We start from the raw sequence: 20,868 nt of genomic DNA, 5'->3' as shown, positions 1-20,868 counted from the left end.
TTGATCATTTTAATCAGTCCTGCACACAATCCTGATATGGTGAAATACTAGCTCAAAATGTAAAATGGTAATTTGCCTTATTTAACATCTTAACTTTCTTTGTTTCGTTTAGAATGGCTCCAGTGAGAAACGTGAAGTTCGTCAGTTCCAGTTCACAGCGTGGCCTGATCACGGTGTGCCGGAATACCCCACTCCCTTCTTGGCCTTCCTCCGTAGGGTCAAGACATGTAACCCACCTGATGCTGGACCAATCATCGCCCATTGCAGGTCAGTCCCTGCAAGTTTTAATATCATTAAATCTATTTGCGTGGGAGCTAATTGCTCCTGAACAGTTACTAAAAAGCAGCATTAGCCAAGATATTTTCATAACTTGAAAGATTGCTTTATAACAAGTCTGATGTCTTGATAACAGGTGTGTGGCATGCTTTTTTGCCAAAAATAATAATTACATAAATTTGATAATTTAAAAAAAAAATGAAATACTTTTAACTAGTAGTGGTACCAATTACTATTTTAACCTAAATATCTGCATGCAAAGTCATATATTGTTAGATTTAGTGAGTCTGCAAGTATGACAAAAATGTATACTGTAGATATTTTGTCGGGCTTAAAAAAATACATTTAGTGGTTCTTCTTTCGGCAGTTAAAAACAAACGACATGCAGTGCACAATGACATTGTCGTTGTTTACAGAAGCAAATTAAATATTGAACAGTGGTCTCCCTTTAACTCGTACCATACATATAATATAAGACAACCAGAAACCTATTCTCATGCTTTCTTATAAGATGCAGATATTTTTTCTCTGTCTAGTGATCACCTCACTTTTCCTATCAAAGAATCACATTTTCTGCTTCTATGCCATCAAAGAGACACATCCTTATCCGATCCCTTTTTTTATTAGTCTTTAATATTTTATAGTTCTTAAAAAGACTTATTCAAAGCTGTCTTTTTTTCTGAAGATTAGAAGGCCCCAATAAGCCCAAAGCTTTAAACTAGAATACTAAAGCTTGTTGTCCACTCTAAATACTCCCAAGTTTTAGTTTTTAATGTAATTTTCAATTGTTTTAATGTTAGCACATTTAATGAATAATTAATGACAAACAATAAGTACTATACAATAAGTTGCTATTTACTCTATTGTATATACTGTGTCTTTTTGCCTTGTTTCATGTTCTTCTTCATTTTATTTTCTCATAAAACACAAATTCATCAAGGCCCATTAAAACAAAATTACATTTAAAAAAATAATTTGACATTGGATTTTTTTTATTGATGTTTCTGATGTAAAGTATGGCTCTTTGACTCTAAGTTTAAAATTGTGTCTCGTTGTGTATAGAGCAACTTCTATTTACTAAATACAAATGTCTGTATTGCATGTAACATTATATATCAAATATTCATTACCTCTGTCAAGTCAAAGGTGAGAGAGGTCAGAAAAGGAATTTCTAGTGAATTTCAGCAACCTCATACCGCTCATCTAGTTTTCAATGGCCTAAACACTTAATGCAATAAAGAAATTCAATGCAGTTTTTTTCTTCCCTCCTTCTACAGCGCTGGGGTTGGTCGGACAGGTTGCTTCATTGTCATTGACGCAATGCTTGAGCGTATAAAGCACGAGAAGACTGTAGATATTTACGGCCACGTGACACTGATGCGCTCACAGCGGAACTACATGGTCCAAACAGAGGACCAGTACAGCTTCATTCATGACGCATTGCTAGAGGCAGTGGCCTGTGGCAACACTGAGGTGGCTGCCCGCAGCCTATACTCCTACATACAGAAGCTAGCCCAGGTGGAGAGTGGCGAGCATGTCACTGGCATGGAGCTTGAATTCAAGGTAAGTGGATGGGATTTAACGCATGATATTAATTTAAGCAAAAGCTTAAGAGTTTATTTGGCTCTACACACAAGTCTTTCTTGTTTTCACCACCCTCCAGCAGTATTGCAAGGTATTGTTAAGCGTTCTATAATAGTTTAAATGCATTTTGTAAGCAAAGTATATAATTTTGTAGTATCTGCTACTGCTGCACATACTAGTGCATGTATATGTATATATGTATATGTATATGTATATATGTATATGTATATATGTATATGTATATATGTATATGTATATATGTACATGTATATATGTACATGTATATATGTACATGTATATATGTACATGTATATATGTACATGTATATATGTACATGTATATATGTACATGTATATATGTATATATGTATATGTATATATGTATATTAATATATGTATATGTATATATGTATATATATGGGTGTTGAAACGTTTTATCCTAGGAAATGGGGTGAAACACTTTTTCTCTGAAAAAACGACATAGTATAGTAAGGCTTTTTCTCTGAAAATACGACATAGTATAGTAAGGCTTAAAAACGACTTAGTATAGTAAGGCTTTTTCTCTAAAAAAAACGACATAGTATAGTAAGGCTTTTTCTCTAAAAAAAACGCCATAGTATAGTAAGGCTTAAAAACGACATAGTATAGTAAGGCTTAAAAATGACATAGTATAGTAAGGCTTAAAAACGACATAGTATAGTAAGGCCTAAAAAACGACATAGTATAGTAAGGCTTAAAAAACGACATAGTATAGTAAGGCTTAAAAATGACATAGTATAGTAAGGCTTTTTCTCTGAAAAAACGACATAGTATAGTAAGGCTTTTTCTCTGAAAAAACGACATAGTATAGTAAGGCTTTTTCTCTGAAAAAACGACATAGTATAGTAAGGCTTTTTCTCTGAAAAAACGACATAGTATAGTAAGGCTTTTTCTCTGAAAAAACGACATAGTATAGTAAGGCTTTTTCTCTGAAAAAACGACATAGTATAGTAAGGCTTAAAAACGACTTAGTATAGTGAGGCATAAAAAGACATAGTATAGTAAGGCTTTTTCTCTAAAAAAACGACATAGTATAGTAGGGCTTTTTCTCTAAAAAAAACGACATAGTATAGTAAGGCTTAAAAACGACATAGTATAGTAAGGCTTAAAAACGACATAGTATAGTAAGGCTTAAAAACGACATAGTATAGTAAGGCTTAAAAAACGACATAGTATAGTAAGGCTTAAAAAACGACATAGTATAGTAAGGCTTAAAAAACGACATAGTATATATAGTAAGGCTTAAAAACGACATAGTATATATAGTAAGGCTTAAAAACGACATAGTATAGTAAGGCTTTTTCTCTGAAAAAAACGACATAGTATAGTAAGGCTTAAAAAACGACATAGTATATATAGTAAGGCTTAAAAACGACATAGTATATATAGTAATGCTTAAAAACGACATAGTATATATAGTAAGGCTTTTTCTCTGAAAAAACGACATAGTATAGTAAGGCTTTTTCTCTGAAAAAACGACATAGTATAGTAAGGCTTTTTCTCTGAAAAAACGACATAGTATAGTAAGGCTTTTTCTCTGAAAAAACGACATAGTATAGTAAGGCTTAAAAACGACTTAGTATAGTGAGGCATAAAAAGACATAGTATAGTAAGGCTTTTTCTCTAAAAAAACGACATAGTATAGTAAGGCTTTTTCTCTAAAAAAAAACGACATAGTGTAGTAAGGCTTAAAAACGACATAGTATAGTAAGGCCTAAAAAACGACAGTATAGTAAGGCTTAAAAAACGACATAGTATAGTAAGGCTTAAAAACGACATAGTATATATAGTAAGGCTTTTTCTCTGAAAAAACGACATAGTATAGTAAGGCTTTTTCTCTGAAAAAACGACATAGTATAGTAAGGCTTAAAAACGACTTAGTATAGTAAGGCTTAAAAACGACATAGTATAGTAAGGCTTTTTCTCTTAAAAAAAACGACATAGTATAGTAAGGCTTTTTCTCTTAAAAAAACGACATAGTATAGTAAGGCTTTTTCTCTAAAAAAACGACATAGTATATATAGTAAGGCTTAAAAACGACATAGTATAGTAAGGCTTAAAAAACGACATAGTATAGTAAGGCTTAAAAAACGACATAGTATATATAGTAAGGCTTAAAAACGACATAGTATATATAGTAAGGCTTAAAAACGACATAGTATAGTAAGGCCTTTTCTCTGAAAAAAACGACATAGTATAGTAAGGCTTTTTCTCTAAAAAAACGACATAGTGTAGTAAGGCTTAAAAACGACATAGTATAGTAAGGCCTAAAAAACGACAGTATAGTAAGGCTTAAAAAACGACATAGTATAGTAAGGCTTAAAAACGACATAGTATATATAGTAAGGCTTTTTCTCTGAAAAAACAACATAGTATAGTAAGGCTTTTTCTCTGAAAAAACGACATAGTATAGTAAGGCTTTTTCTCTGAAAAAACGACATAGTATAGTAAGGCTTTTTCTCTGAAAAAACGACATAGTATAGTAAGGCTTTTTCTCTGAAAAAACGACATAGTATAGTAAGGCTTAAAAACGACTTAGTATAGTAAGGCTTAAAAACGACATAGTATAGTAAGGCTTTTTCTCTTAAAAAAAACGACATAGTATAGTAAGGCTTTTTCTCTTTAAAAAAACGACATAGTATAGTAAGGCTTTTTCTCTAAAAAAACGACATAGTATATATAGTAAGGCTTAAAAACGACATAGTATAGTAAGGCTTAAAAAACGACATAGTATAGTAAGGCTTAAAAAACGACATAGTATATATAGTAAGGCTTAAAAACGACATGGTATAGTAAGGCTTTTTTCTCTGAAAAAACGACATAGTATAGTAAGGCTTTTTCTCTGAAAAAACGACGTCTGGGAAACCTGGGTTCGATTCCCGGTCGTGACACTTTTTCACTTAGTTGTTTCTGTGGACTTCTTCTAAAGAAAGTCAAATGATTACTTTGGAACCTGTGGTCACTTGGTTGGCGCAGAGGTTAGATCACTGGACTCCCGTCTGGGAGACCTGGGTTCAATTCCCGATTGAGACACTTTTTCACCTAGTTGTTTCTTTGGACTTCTTCTCAAGAAACTCAAACGATTACAAAGAAAAGTGTAGTCACTTGGTTGGCCCAGAGGTTAGATCACAGGACTTCGGTCTGGGAGAACTGGGTTCGATTCCCGGTTGAGACACTTTTTCACTTAGTTGTTTCTGTGGACTTCTTCTCAAGAAACTTAAATGATTACAAAGGAAACTGTGGGCACTTGGTGGCGTAGTGGTTAACTCACCTGTCTCCTGTCTGGGAGACCTGGGTTCGATTCCCGGTCGTGACACTTTTTCGCTTAGTTGTTTCTGTGGACTTCTTCTAAAGAAACTCAAATGATTACAAAGGAAACTGTAGTCACTTGGTTGGCGCAGAGGTTTGATCACTGGACTCCCGTCTGGGAGACCTGGGTTCGATTCCTGGTCGAGACACTTTTTCACCTAGTTGTTTCTTTGGACTTCTTCTCAAGAAACTCAAATGATTACAAAGAAAAGTGTAGACACTTGGTTGGCGCAGAGGTTAGATCACAGGACTCCTGTCTGGGAGACCTGGGTTCGATTCCCGGTCGAGACACTTTTTCACCTAGTTGTTTCTGTGGACTTCTTGGAAAGACACTGAAATGATTACAAAGAAAAGTGTAGTCACTTGGTTGGCGCAGAGGTTAGATCACAGGACTCCCGTCTGGGAGACCTGGGTTCGATTCCCGCTGCCGTTGTTTGGCTGATCACTAAACCAAGTAGTCTGACAAATGGAAAAAGAAGGGAAAAAAATGTTTTAATTTATATGAAACACTTAGTCATACTTTTCAGTAAAAGGTTATATTCCGAACTGCCTTCGGCAGTTCGGAAGACAGTTGGTAGGGGCCACTTTATGTCGCGTTCTCGAGTCGGCCTTCGGCCGACTCTCGACCGCTGGTCAGACGCTGGGATCGATCCAGCGTCTCTCCGGCCGAAGGCGAGTGTGCAACCCACTACACCAACTCGTGCCCCACTTATACAAGGGTGTTGAAACGTTTTATCCTAGGAAATGGGGTGAAACACTTGGTCATTTTTTTGTCAAAATGCTTCATCCACCATTGAAGACTTATATAGTTAAACACTTAGCCATTAGAACTCATTCATTTACCTGAATAATATTGGGAAAACTTTTGCTTGCACTGGGAATCGAACCCAGGACCACACAGGTGGTAAACTAATGACTTATCCATTGGGCCACCGCCCTGTGAGAGAAAGCAGTAGTACTTGTACTTTTATCTCCTTCATTTACCTGAATAATATTGAGAAAATCTTTGCCAGCACTTGGATTTGAACCCTAGACCAAAGAAGTGGAAAACTGATGACTTAACCACTGGGCCAACACTCTACAAGATTAGTTAGTAGTATTTGTGGTTTTGCTCTTTTCACTCCCAGATCATACTTAGTACTTTATTGTACCTTTATGTGGGAAAAGTTTCTGTCGTTTTTGAAGAGAAAAAGCCTTACTATACTATGTCGTTTTTCACGAAAAAAGCCTTACTATACTATGTCGTTTTTGAAGAGAAAAAGCCTTACTATACTATGTTGTTTTTGAAGAGAAAAAGCCTTACTATACTATATCGTTTCAAAAACGACATAGTATAGTAAGGCTTTTTGGCTTCAAAAACGACATAGTATAGTAAGGCTTTTTGGCTTCAAAAACGACATAGTATACTGTGTCGTTTTTGAAGCCAAAAAGCCTTACTATACTATGTCGTTTTTTAAGCCAAAAGGCCTGACTATACTATGTCGTTTTTGAAGAGAAAAAGCCTTACTATACTATGTTGTTTTTGAAGAGAAAAAGCCTTACTATTCTATATCGTTTCAAAAACGACATAGTATAGTAAGGCTTTTTGGCTTCAAAAACGACATAGTATAGTAAGGCTTTTTGGCTTCAAAAACGACATAGTATACTATGTCGTTTTTGAAGCCAAAAAGCCTTACTATACTATGTCGTTTTTTAAGCCAAAAGGCCTGACTATACTATGTCGTTTTTGAAGAGAAAAAGCCTTACTATACTATGTTGTTTTTGAAGAGAAAAAGCCTTACTATACTATATCGTTTCAAAAACGACATAGTATAGTAAGGCTTTTTGGCTTCAAAGACGACATAGTATAGTAAGGCTTTTTGGCTTCAAAAACGACATAGTATACTATGTTGTTTTTGAAGCCAAAAAGCCTTACTATACTATGTCGTTTTTTAAGCCAAAAGGCCTGACTATACTATGTCGTTTTTGAAGCCAAAATGCCTTACTATACTATGTCGTTTTTGAAGCCAAAAAGCCTTACTATACTATGTTTATTTTTGAAGCCAAAAAGCCTTACTATACTATGTTTATTTTTGAAGCCAAAAAGCCTTACTATATTATGTCGTTTTTGACGAAAAAAGCCTTACTATACTATGTTGTTTTTGAAGAGAAAAAGCCTTACTATACTATGTCGTTTCAAAAACGACATAGTATAGTAAGGCTTTTTGGCTTCAAAAACGACATAGTATAGTAAGGCTTTTTGGCTTCAAAAACGACATCGTATAGTAAGGCTTTTTGGCTTCAAAAACGACATAGTATACTATGTCGTTTTTGAAGCCAAAAAGCCTTACTATACTATGTCGTTTTTTAAGCCAAAAGGCCTGACTATACTATGTCGTTTTTGAAGCCAAAATGCCTTACTATACTATGTCGTTTTTGAAGCCAAAAAGCCTTACTATACTATGTTTATTTTTGAAGCCAAAAAGCCTTACTATATTATGTCGTTTTTGACGAAAAAAGCCTTACTATACTATGTTGTTTTTGAAGAGAAAAAGCCTTACTATACTATGTCGTTTCAAAAACGACATAGTATAGTAAGGCTTTTTCTCTTCAAATACGACATAGTATACTATGTCGTTTTTTATGACAAAAAGCCTTACTATACTATGTCGTTTTTGAAGCCAAAAAGCCTTACTATACTATGTTGTTTTTGAAGAGAAAAAGACTTACTATACTATGACGTTTTTGAAGAGAAAAAGCCTTACTATACTTTGTCGTTTTTTAAGAGAAAAAGCCTTGCTATACTATGTCGTTTTTGACGAAAAAAGCCTTACTATACTATGTCGTTTTTGAAGAGAAAAAGCCTAACTATACTGTGTCATTTTGAAGAGAAAAAGCCTTACTATACTATGTCGTTTCAAAAACGACATAGTATAGTAAGGCTTTTTCTCTTCAAATACGACATAGTATACTATGTCGTTTTTTATGACAAAAAGCCTTACTATACTATGTCGTTTTTGAAGCCAAAAAGCCTTACTATACTATGTCGTTTTTGAAGCCAAAAAGCCTTACTATACTATGTTGTTTTTGAAGCCAAAAAGCCTTACTATACTATGTCGTTTTTGAAGCCAAAAAGCCTTACTATACTATGTTGTTTTTGAAGAGAAAAAGCCTTACTATACTATGTCGTTTTTGACGAAAAAAGCCTTACTATACTATGTCGTTTTTGAAGAGAAAAAGCCTTACTATACTATGTCGTTTTTGAAGAGAAAAAGCCTTACTATACTATGTCGTTTTTGAAGAGAAAAAGCCTTACTATACTATGTCGTTTTTGAAGAGAAAAAGCCTTACTATACTATGTCGTTTTTGACGAAAAAAAGACTTACTATACTATGTCGTTTTGGAAGAGAAAAAGCCTTACTATACGATGTCGTTTTTGAAGAGAAAAAAAGCCTTACTATACTATGTCGTTTTTGAAGAGAAGAAGCCTTACTATACTATGTCATTTTTGACGAAAAAAGCCTTACTATACTATGTCGTTTTTGAAGAGAAAAAGCCTTACTATACTATGTCGTTTTTGAAGCCAAAAAGCCTTACTATACTATGTCGTTTTGGAAGAGAAAAAGCCTTACTATACTATGTCGTTTTTTAAGGAAAAAAAGCCTTACTATACTATGTCGTTTTTTAAGGAAAAAAAGCCTTACTATACTATGTCGTTTTTGAAGAGAAAAAGCCTTACTATACTATGTCGTTTTTGAAGATAAAAAGCCTTACTATACTATGTCGTTTTTGAAGATAAAAAGCCTTACTATACTATGTCGTTTTTGACGAAAAAAAGACTTACTATACTATGTCGTTTTGGAAGAGAAAAAGCCTTACTATACTATGTCGTTTTTGAAGAGAAAAAAAGCCTTACTATACTATGTCGTTTTTGAAGAGAAAAAAAGCCTTACTATACTATGTCGTTTTTGAAGAGAAAAAAAGCCTTACTATACTATGTCGTTTTTGAAGAGAAAAGGCCTTACTATACTATGTAGTTTTTGAAGAGAAGAAGCCTTACTATACTATGTCATTTTTGAAGAGAAAAAGCCTTACTATACTATGTCGTTTCAAAAACGACATAGTATAGTAAGGCTTTTTCTCTTCAAATACGACATAGTATACTATGTCGTTTTTTATGACAAAAAGCCTTACTATACTATGTCGTTTTTGAAGCCAAAAAGGCTTACTATACTATGTCGTTTTTGAAGAGAAAAAGCCTTACTATACTATGTCGTTTTTGACGAAAAAAGCCTTACTATACTATGTCGTTTTTGACGAAAAGAGCCTTACTATACTATGTCGTTTTTGACGAAAAAAGCCTTACTATACTATGTCGTTTTGGAAGAGAAAAAGCCTTACTATACTATGTCGTTTTTTAAGAGAAAAAGCCTTACTATACTATGTCGTTTTTTAAGGAAAAAAAGCCTTACTATACTATGTCGTTTTTGAAGAGAAAAAGCCTTACTATACTATGTCGTTTTTGAAGATAAAAAGCCTTACTATACTATGTCGTTTTTGAAGATAAAAAAGCCTTACTATACTATGTCGTTTTTGACGAAAAAAGCCTTACTATACTATGTCGTTTTTGACGAAAAAAAGACTTACTATACTATGTCGTTTTGGAAGAGAAAAAGCCTTACTATACTATGTCGTTTTTGAAGAGAAAAAAAGCCTTACTATACTATGTCGTTTTTGAAGAGAAAAAAAAGCCTTACTATACTATGTCGTTTTTGAAGAGAAAAAAAGCCTTACTATACTATGTCGTTTTTGAAGAGAAAAGGCCTTACTATACTATGTAGTTTTTGAAGAGAAGAAGCCTTACTATACTATGTCATTTTTGACGAAAAAAGCCTCACTATACTATGTCGTTTTTGAAGAGAAAAAGCCTTACTATACTATGTCGTTTCAAAAACGACATAGTATAGTAAGGCTTTTTCTCTTCAAATACGACATAGTATACTACGTCGTTTTTTATGACAAAAAGCCTTACTATACTATGTCGTTTTTGAAGCCAAAAAGCCTTACTATACTATGTCGTTTTTGAAGCCAAAAAGCCTTACTATACTATGACGTTTTTGAAGAGAAAAAGCCTTACTATACTATGTCGTTTTTGAAGCCAAAAAGCCTTACTATACTATGTCGTTTATGAAGAGAAAAAGCCTTACTATACTATGTCGTTTATAAAGAGAAAGGCTTACTATACTATGTCGTTTTTGAAGAGAAAAAGCCTTACTATACTATGTCGTTTTTGAAGAGAAAAATCCTTACTATACTATGTCGTTTTTGAAGAGAAAAAGCCTTACTATACTATGTAGTTTTTGACAAAAAAAAGCCTTACTATACTATGTAGTTTTTGACGAAAAAAGCCTTACTATACTATGTCGTTTTTGAAGAGAAAAAGCCTGACTATACTATGTTGTTTTTGAAGAGAAAAAGCCTTACTATACTATGTCGTTTTTTAAGGAAAAAAAGCCTTACTATACTATGTCGTTTTTTAAGGAAAAAAAGCCTTACTATACTATGTCGTTTTTGAAGAGAAAAAGCCTTAATATACAATGTTGTTTTTGAAGAGAAAAAGCCTTACTATACTATGTCGTTTTTGAAGAGAAAAAGGCTTACTATACTATGTCGTTTTTGAAGAGAAAAAGCCTTGCTATACTATGTCGTTTTTGAAGAGAAAAAGCCTTGCTATACTATGTCGTTTTTGACGAAAAAAGCCTTACTATACTATGTCGTTTTTGACGAAACAAGCCTTACTATACTATGTCGTTTTTGACGGAAAAAAGCCTTACTATACTATGTCGTTTTTGACGGAAAAAAGCCTTACTATACTATGTCGTTTTTGAAGAGAAGAAGCCTTACTATACTATGTCGTTTTTGAAGAGAAAAAGCCTTACTATACTATGTCGTTTTTGAAGAGAAAAAGCCTTACTATACTTTGTCGTTTTTGACGAGAAAAAGCCTTACTATACTATGTCGTTTTTGACGAGAAAAAGCCTTACTATACTATGTCGTTTTTGACGAAAAAAGCCTTACTATACTATGTCGTTTTTGACGAAAAAAGCCTTACTATACTATGTCGTTTTTGAAGAGAAAAAGCCTTACTATAGTATGTCGTTTTTGAAGAGAAAAAGCCTTACTTTACTATGTAGTTTTTGACGAAAAAAGCCTTACTATACTATGTCATTTTTGAAGCCAAAAAGCCTTACTATACTATGTCGTTTTTGAAGCCAAAAAGCCTTACTATACTATGTCGTTTTTCAAGCCAAAAAGCCTTAATATATTATGTCGTTTTTGAAGAGAAAAAGCCTTACTATACTATGTCGTTTTTGAAGAGAAAAAGCCTTATTATACTATGTCGTTTTTGACGAAAAATAAATCTGTGCGCGAGTAGAAGACAGATTTTTTTTTTAAATTGTTATTAAGATTATCGTGTAAATGACTCCTGACTTGTACTAAAAGCTCTGCTCCAGCTCTGTTGCATTGAAAGTTTGGCCACTGTTTGATCTGATTGATGTCACCATTGTAATGTTTGGTCGTACGGCTTAGGGCCTCCACAGTGCTGCCAGACCACCTCAAGCCCATTTAGGTCCCTTGTGGCCCGAGCAGTAGAAGATGAAGTGATGGCAGAAGCTTTGAATGATATCCAAGAGACTTGGAACTTATTGGGGAATTGGGATAGAAATGCTGCAAGCTAAAGAGCAACTAGAAATATCTAGAGAAAACACGTGCATGAGAACACCCACACAAAGACACTGTTTAAAGAATATTGTGTGGCACGATCAAAATATTTATATACACTTAATCTGCAGATGTAAAACTATTTTTTGTAAAGGTTTTTGCAATTTCATGTTAAGTAAACTTTACAAATAGTTAACCAATTATGAAAATGAAAACAGGTGAGGAACATTGAAGTGGACTTGGACATGGTGAATTTCGATGGCAAAAATAGTGTCCGACATTTTGCATGCCACATAATCAATTTGATTACGTTTAGGTAAACATACATTTTACACCGCATTCTTATAATGAATACTTACTAAATAATTTTAACTTGAGTTTGAATATCCCTCCGTGAGACCTTTATTTTTATTTTTTTGCATACTTTGCTATGGTATCAACGGACCGAATGACCCACTTTTCCCAGAGTTTGCAGTTTCCTTCCTTCTTTATCCCCAAGATTGCTTATAGCGTGTCTATGTTTGGCATAGAGTAAATCCTCCCAAATAACACTGACCTGCCTATACTCTTTAAAACTGTGACATTATTGTCTTGTTAACTTTTTGTCTTTCATTTACTTCTATTTTTTCCAGCGTTTGGCCAACTCCAAAGCCCACACGTCACGCTTCATTAGTGCCAACCTCCCATGCAACAAGTTCAAGAATCGCCTGGTCAACATCATGCCCTACGAGACAACGCGTGTCTGCCTGCAACCAATCAGAGGCTTGGAAGGATCTGACTACATTAATTCCAGCTTTATTGACGGATACAGGTAGGCTTATGTGTGGTTATGTGTATTGGGAGAACTGTAGATGCACTAAAAATGAGGTAAATGAAAATCTTTGACCAAAATATCAGTAAAAGTGATGTAGTTCCTACATAATAAAAATGCAGTGTACATTTATCTATACTAAATGTTCTTTTTTTTTAGCCTACAAAATATTTTCTTGTACAATAACCTTTCAAGTGTTTGGTGTTTAAAATGTATAGTGTATTATGATTAATAATAAGTTATGTCATTATATTATTTTCACTGTTAAAATGTTGCATAGTAATCTATTGTATATGTTCTTCATTGCATAATACTTACAGCATTATGTAACTGTCTTTGTGCAGGCAACAGAAAGCCTACATTTCCACACAGGGCCCTCTGGCAGAAACTACAGAGGATTTCTGGAGGATGTTGTGGGAGAACAACTCCACCATTGTTGTCATGTTGACCAAACTGAGGGAGATGGGAAGGGTATGACATTAATTCTCACATTTTAAATCGTGTATCATTGGCATTATTAAGACATGCAATGTCATCTTTTCATACAGGAAAAATGTCACCAGTATTGGCCAGCAGAGCGCTCTGCAAGGTACCAGTACTTTGTGGTGGACCCCATGGCTGAATATAACATGCCTCAGTACATCCTACGAGAGTTCAAAGTCACAGATGCCAGGGTAAGAAAACAGTACAAATTAGTTCTCTTTACTTAAATATACACATTTTCCAATTATATTCAAATAGTCAATTGATGACTAAAAGCTCAGTTAATAATCATGGGAAAATATAATGATCCTTCTGTTATGGTGTGGGGAAAATTAAAAAAGTAAATTTATTCTTAACGTATTTGTTTATAAATTTGCCTATTAAACAAATATGCATAGATTAATGGAAATGTAAGTGTTTGGGTTTGTTTGGTCTTAATTTTTTGGAATGACCATAATAAAAAAATAACTCGTCTGCATTTTCAATCTGTAAAAGAGACATTTTGTAACAAATTCCAAGATTTATAGTAATAGAAAGTGAACCCATTATTTTTCAAATCCCATACATCACTTCTGCCATTTGTAAGAGGATGCATCTATAACTGGTGTCACACAGAAGTGCATGATATTAAGCATATTATAATATATGTAATAAATATCTATTTTAATACTACTCTAAAATATGATAATTAAAGGCTTCTGTTTACTCATATGTTCTTAATTATGAAAGAACAACAGTAGGCAATGGCACATAACAAAGAGATTCAATGTATTAATATGATAGACAATAACATTAACTAGAATTAACCCCACACCATACGATGTACTAACACACTCTTTGATTAAATGAGTGTTTTCACATTTCTTTGCAAAGTCGGACTTTCGCATGCATGCCTCAACACTCACGTCTGGTGAGCCAGTCACGAATTTAATCACACAATTTGACACGCAGCGTGGGCCCTTAGGTTATGTGTAAAAAGTTCCTTTTTTCCCGCCTTCCTCTCTTTTGGCTCGTAGCCCTATTGTGTTGTCTTTGCCGCTTTCGTTTTTTTTGTTAATCCTCCTACTGAGGCGTGATGTTTTGTAGATCAACAAAGACGAAAAGAAAGGAAACGTACTACTCTTCTCAAAAAAACAAACAACAAACATGCCCTGTACAAAAATCTGCATGACGAGGTTACTGTGATAGAATCATTGCATTAAACATGTAAGAACACATTGCGAAAATAATTAAATTTAAGAAAATAAGTGCTAAGATGGTCCTTAAAGTTATAAAATTAATGCAAGTATATAAAGTTCAGTCTTTAGACAAATATTATTGGCACTTACTTCAAATGGGAGTGTTTTCTGAGCACCAAAACCTACTTTACCATCCAACTTAACATATTATTTGTCTGTATTTGAACCTATTCAGATTATGTTCATATGTGGAATCGTCTTTATGTATACCAAGTATTATTTTTCGAGCTATATGCACTCTTTATTGCTTGCTCAATATGTCAATGTTTCTGCAGGATGGCCAATCCAGGACAGTGAGACAATTCCAGTTCACTGACTGGCCTGAGCAAGGTGTTCCAAAATCTGGCGAAGGTTTCATTGATTTCATTGGTCAGGTGCATAAAACCAAGGAACAGTTTGGACAGGATGGACCAATCTCTGTCCACTGCAGGTAGGAACTCTCTATTCCCTTTACTATGAAAGTTAAAAAGATTAACTTAAAACCTTAGATTAACATTAAACAACATTAAAATATAATTTAAAAAATATATTTAAAGAAACTTTAATTCCAAAGGCACTCACTTTTTAGACTAAGAGTGTTGTTAAAGCCTAGCATCTGTGGTGTAATCCTTACAGCATCACCTGGTAATACATCGCCTCTCTTCTTGCAATGGCAATATTCTGAACCTCCTCAGGCCCATCTCTTTCATAATTGATAAGGCTGAGATGCAGCTTGGCATTTGCAAAGAAGAGGAACATGAAATAATACAGCCATTCTTTTTGTTTTTATGATCCATAATGGATTCTTTTACCTGGGGTGTAGATTCCAAGGTAACCTACATCATTAACTTGACATGTTAGACTCAAGGAGATATTGATATTTACTTCTAGTAGTCATGATCCTGAAGATCAGATTATTTCTATTTTAACTGTGGGCCTTGAGAGAATCTATCATTCTGTTTTTCCATGAAAAAAAGAATTTGGGAGATAATTTGTTCTAAAATATATAAGTTATAAATTAGAATGATACATAAATAATTTCTAATAGGTTTGAAGGACCAGCCTTTACTGTCTTTTGTAGGTATTAAAGAAATGAGTCATTTCCCAATGTTTTATGCTAGTTTTCAAAAGGATCAACACCTTGTTTTATTCCACATTTGTCATATCCTCCATATCACACAAATGAGGAATAAGTCATGACATCATCCAAAACTAATATCACCTTTCCCCATTTGGAGAAGCTGATGTCACCAGCAATCAAATAGCCTGCTGAGAGTTGGACCTTTTGTCATTAGAAGTCCGAGAAATTCAAGTTTAATGGACCCATGGTCTCCTAAAGTAACATAATAAACTATCATGACAATTAATGCATGCAATTAATGTTTTTTTCTCATTGCTTTTATCAGTTGATTTAGCACATTTCCAAAAGCCTCCATTAACCCATGATGGATTATTTTTTTTCTAAAAAGAGAGGTCAATTGCCGATCAGTCTACAAATATTCATCTCAATATTTCAGTTACATTTTATACTCCTGTTTTTTTCATTATATGTACTTTGGAATCCACAACCTGTTTTTATATTACAAAAATGATAGTTCGTTAATGGTTTGTATCAAGATTGGTTTCTTTGTAGCCACTGCCTTCTACTAGTCAGTTTTCGTTCCTTTTCCTTACACAGTGCCTTTCACATCTGTCATCCCAAATTCAAGTTCCTAATCCTCTGTTCTACTCCTTCAATTCATTTCGGTCCGTTCATTCTTTCAGCCATCTTTTGTTCCGTTCCCACCAAATCCTCCACCCCCCCACTGCCACTCTCAGCCACTATCTAGGCCTTTGTGGGTTTTGTCATTAATTGGCTGATTACATTCCCTGAATGGTCGACTCTAAATCCCCTCAGTCGGCCGTGGCTAGTGCACCCTTTATTTGTGGAGTGGACGCTACTGGAAAGAGAGAGAAGAGCACCAGGAAGAGGAATTTGAGTCCATGTGACAAAGCTGTGATCGACCCTCTGGAAGCTGCTTTGGGTGGCCTAAGAGATACAGTGGGAATGAAAGTCGGGTTGGGTGGTTGCTTGGCATGATAGATGGGTCAGCTTAGAATTGTTTGATATCTTTTTTTAGGGGAGGGTTGGGTCGGAAACACTTTGGTCTTAAATAGTTTTGTTCTCGAACACTCACATACACACAAACATTAAAAAGAAAGCTTTAGCATTCGGAGGAAGCCCAAATAAAATTGTTGTCATATCAATTATTGTTCCAATGGTGGAGTGGAAGTCATTTCACAGCAAAGCAGCTTAGAGAGACAGCTTTGAAGTATTTGCGGATTCCATTTAAGACTCAAGACTGTATTTCTGGACAGTAACTGCGGAACATTTTTCTGTCATTTATCTGACGTCAAACCATCTTTGCCATCAGTGCCGTGACTGTGAATTGAATGATACGAATCAAAGTTTCCAATCTTTTGTCATTTGTGTTAGTCTGTTTGAAGATGTTTACTTGCACAAAATAGAGATTGCACAGGAGGTGATTGATTAATGTGTTGTATTTTACTATATAGCCTGTGACGTTGTACATACAGAAAATCTTATTTCTACTCACAATTACTGCATCTTGGTTTTCCGTTTTGTAGTGCTGGCGTGGGGCGGACTGGTGTCTTCATCACCCTCAGCATCGTCTTGGAGAGAATGCGTTACGAAGGCGTTGTTGATATCTTCCAGACAGTGAAGATGCTCCGGACACAGAGGCCAGCAATGGTCCAAACTGAGGTTAGATGCTCCTGACATGCATACACATCAAAATATAATATTAAATCAAGTACATAAGATGTTAGTAATTCTAATTCTGTGTTTGTAGCTGGCAAAATATACCACTTTTGCAATTATGGCTACAATAGTATAGTAGTTGCAGTTTGAAACTTAAACAATATTTTAGAAGTTACATTCTGATCAATAAACCTGATCAGAACAGAACTTGAAACAAAAACAGAAATTGTCCATGCATATTATTCAAACTGCTATCAATGACATGCTTTCAAATCCAAACTTATAAAACGATAACATGATAGAACAGCTGTATGTAAAAGGAAATTTCCCCATCCTTGTTCATTAACCACTTACATCTATTAAAATGCATACAATTAAACTCTTTCACCAAAGCATCACAGTGGTTCCATCTATTATATATTAGTATTCACTGGTATAGAACGGAGAGAATAATGTTACTTTTATGAGCCTGGCTTCTCAGTTTGACCTATTTTAGTGGTCCATGATATAACACGTCTCCTGTCACCTTTGTGACTACATCATTGCCAAAAACTGTTCAGAGTTCCCTATTCTATGGTGGGCAGGGATTTATATGACAACATTGACTAGCAATAATCTGATTGAAGAAGCATAAATCTACAACCGCAATTGAATGAATTATAATACACATTCATTTTCCGAGTCACTTATCCTCACAAGGGTCATGCTGGAGCCAATCCCAGTTTATTACGGGCACCCAATGTGGGCGTCCCTAAAGCGGTGATCAGCCAATCACAGGGCAAAAGGAGACGGACAAGCATTTGCGCTCACACTCACACCTAGGGGCAATTTCGAGTGTTTAACCAGCCTACCCCGCACGTTTTTGGGATGTGGGAGGAAAACAGACTACCCAGAGAAAACCCACACAGACCCAAGGAGACCATGCAAACGTCACAAAGTAAAAACCGACCTAGGGATCGAACCATCGACCCCAGAACTGTGAAGCCGAGGTGCTAGCCATTTGCTCACCAGGCTGCCCGCCTATATTATACACAGTTGAAAATAATGTAATACTATTTTAATCCTATTTTTAATCGCAAATCAGTGCTTCTGACCATGTTTTAGGCCAGAAGAGAAGCCCTTTAAGGCCCTTAGTACATGCCACTGCAATATGCAATATAAAGGCTTTTGCCCACTGCGGGGAGTCTAATTAAACAACCTGTACATGCCAGCACCTAATATTCAGCCCTCGGAAGCAGTGGGGGATACAAGCGAGTGTTCTGGAGGCAGTTTGACGGCATCTCATTAAACAGGAATTGCAGTTGGTTTCAAGCGGTCCTTGATGCCTCGCTGCCCTGACACTGGGTGCCTATCTTTAGACAGCACTTACTGGCTTCAAACGCAGACTGTGTTGCGGCAGGTTAACAGAGCGCTGGCCCACCAGGGACCTGCTGACCACCTGCTTCTGAACAGAATGTGCATAAATGTCCTCAACTTTGTTTGAGGGCAGCTAGATTTAATTAAAGTTGAGTGGAACTCGTTATCAAATGACCTCTAAAAGTTGCTGCTTTTAAAAGAAACCTTTACTATGCGATGCCTCAAATGCCTTCTCTAATATCTGAATTAAAAACTGCTTTTTTTTAAAGACATGCCAATCAAATCTTTACACAAATTATATTTCAGATTTCTTTTTTTCCTCCCTCTTCTACAGGATGAGTACCAGTTCTGCTATCACGCCGCTCTAGAGTACTTAGGAAGCTTTGATCACTATGCAACGTAAAAGCCATCTCTTACCCCCATGAGTCCTGTACACCCTGTCAACAGTCTCCTGAGCCATAGAAACCTGAATTTTGAAACATCAGTGACACAACAACTTCATTAAGATGCCTACAATCGAAGACTTTTAAATGCCATTTCAACCAGAATAATAATTCCCATCAGGCCAAGCTATTTCAAAAAAAAGATGACCACCATCAGGAGTGGAACACAGAATCATTGGCTCAAACTGTAGGGGGCGATCCAAGTGTCTGACTTCTTACCTTACCTCAAGTGTTTCCATAACGACATTGTAAAGAGTCGCCGAAACGTCACACAACATATGAAATACAGGGCAAATATCAGTGAGATGGCTATAGGCAAGAAGAAGTGGGTTTTCTCTCATGATTTTTCATATTCCCGGATGTAAAGGAAGTATTTTTCCCCCCTTTCCGACATATTTTGTGAGTAGCGTTCAGAGAGAATGATCAAATGGAGATGGCGTATGTCATCGGCAAAGCAACGCTAATGATGAGAAGTGTTTATTTGGAGCGTGTGTGACGGAACATCTCACCACATGATCAGAAGGGAAGTCGTCAGGACGAAAGCAACATCACGTAGCTTCAGATGGGTATTCCCGTCAATCGGATGCTTGTCTGCGTGTCACCAGAGAGTTGTGGGACGCTGTGCCTGTAAAAAGAAGCTGGGTCGTCTGTGACCCATTTTTTTTTAACTAATTATTTTTTTCATGGGGTTGCAATCCACAGAAGATCTGGCAAGAAGCTTTGGAAATAGCAAATTAACTCAGACAATGATGGGCCGCAAAGCCTTTCTATGTGTATGGTGACAAATGCCCATCCTAAATATGTCGATATCTTTTTTTGTTTTGTTTAGCTTTTGTTTTTTCCAACCAAACATGCTGCTTATCTCGTGTGTGTGACTTGTAAAAGTAGGTTTGATTTCAAAAGACTCAAAAGAAATTGGGCCTGTTTAAATAACAAAACTTGGTTTTAAAAAACATTTCCTTCAAGTTCCACCGCAGGTTCTTTTGTTGTATTAAAAAGCGCTTTACTTTGAGCCCTTCATACGCTGTGGTTGATTAAAGTAGAGCTACTTAGCTCTCAATGCGATGAGTAAACTCTTCAGTAAAAGTTACTTGCACATTCTTGAGAGGAAGAACTTGAACAAAGCCCTGATTGGGGAGAAAAAAAACTGCAGGTTGGGTTTTACGTACTAATTGAAATGTGACCGATAAAGATCAACTCTGCAGGTTTTTATTTTAAGGCATCATATTTTGGTGTGCACTTCTTTGAAATGTTTTCAGATGTGCACAAACCAACAGCCAGAGTGACGGATGGACAGAACTGTGTGTAATCTTTTTGTATTTCCAAAAAGCCTTATTGTTATTGTAACATTATAAAAACATCAGTGTTGTATTATGCTGACTTATTTTGCGTTACTTAGTTCACATTTTTCTTTTTTTTAACAGAGATGTTGTATCACATTTTCTAAAAAAGAAATAGCAAAAGATAAGTGCTTATTTGTTCATATTATGTTAAAAGACATTCTATTTTTTCACTGTAGAAATTGTCAGTATTTCTGTGCATGTGTGCATATATGTATGTACATGTACTGCACACTCACAGTCATATATATTTAAAAACAGACTATAAGGTATATCCATCTTAGTATGAAACCCCTGTTTATTTTTTATTTTTTTGTGTTACCCCATCAGCAGTGTTAGAAGATTGCTTCCTTTTATAATTGCTCATTAAGCTTGTTTTTTTTTAACCTAAGAATCCACGTGCTGTTGAGGATATGCATTGCAGAAGAATTTTAAATAGAATTCCGCAATATCATTAATTTTGTAGACAGTATTAATTTTATTCATTGCTGCCGAAGGGAAACCAGTCCCCAAAATACAATATCTAACAAATCAAAATGATTATATTT

General features: G+C 35.2%; 1 protein-coding gene across 11 annotated transcripts in view; it reads left to right on the top strand.

Moving 5' to 3' along the window:
- The window catches only part of ptprsa (protein tyrosine phosphatase receptor type Sa), a 149,454-nt gene extending 130,343 nt beyond the window's left edge, over window positions 1-19,111 (top strand). For all 11 annotated transcript variants that reach the window (XM_077717261.1, XM_077717254.1, XM_077717255.1 and 8 more), the window contains 8 exons: window positions 113-267; window positions 1,554-1,839; window positions 12,542-12,720; window positions 13,065-13,191; window positions 13,269-13,394; window positions 14,717-14,871; window positions 17,049-17,184; window positions 18,872-19,111. In XM_077717261.1, the coding sequence (XP_077573387.1) occupies window positions 113-267; window positions 1,554-1,839; window positions 12,542-12,720; window positions 13,065-13,191; window positions 13,269-13,394; window positions 14,717-14,871; window positions 17,049-17,184; window positions 18,872-18,940 (1,233 nt within the window). In that variant the 3' untranslated portion in view covers window positions 18,941-19,111. The remainder of the gene's footprint in view (window positions 1-112; window positions 268-1,553; window positions 1,840-12,541; window positions 12,721-13,064; window positions 13,192-13,268; window positions 13,395-14,716; window positions 14,872-17,048; window positions 17,185-18,871) is intronic.
- Window positions 19,112-20,868: the final 1,757 nt, after the last annotated feature.

This window comes from Stigmatopora nigra, chromosome 5 (genome assembly GCF_051989575.1).
Source record: "Stigmatopora nigra isolate UIUO_SnigA chromosome 5, RoL_Snig_1.1, whole genome shotgun sequence".
Classification (NCBI taxonomy): domain Eukaryota; kingdom Metazoa; phylum Chordata; class Actinopteri; order Syngnathiformes; family Syngnathidae; genus Stigmatopora; species Stigmatopora nigra.
Note: the sequence above shows the minus strand (reverse complement) of the source record. Positions and strands in the feature narration are given on the sequence as shown.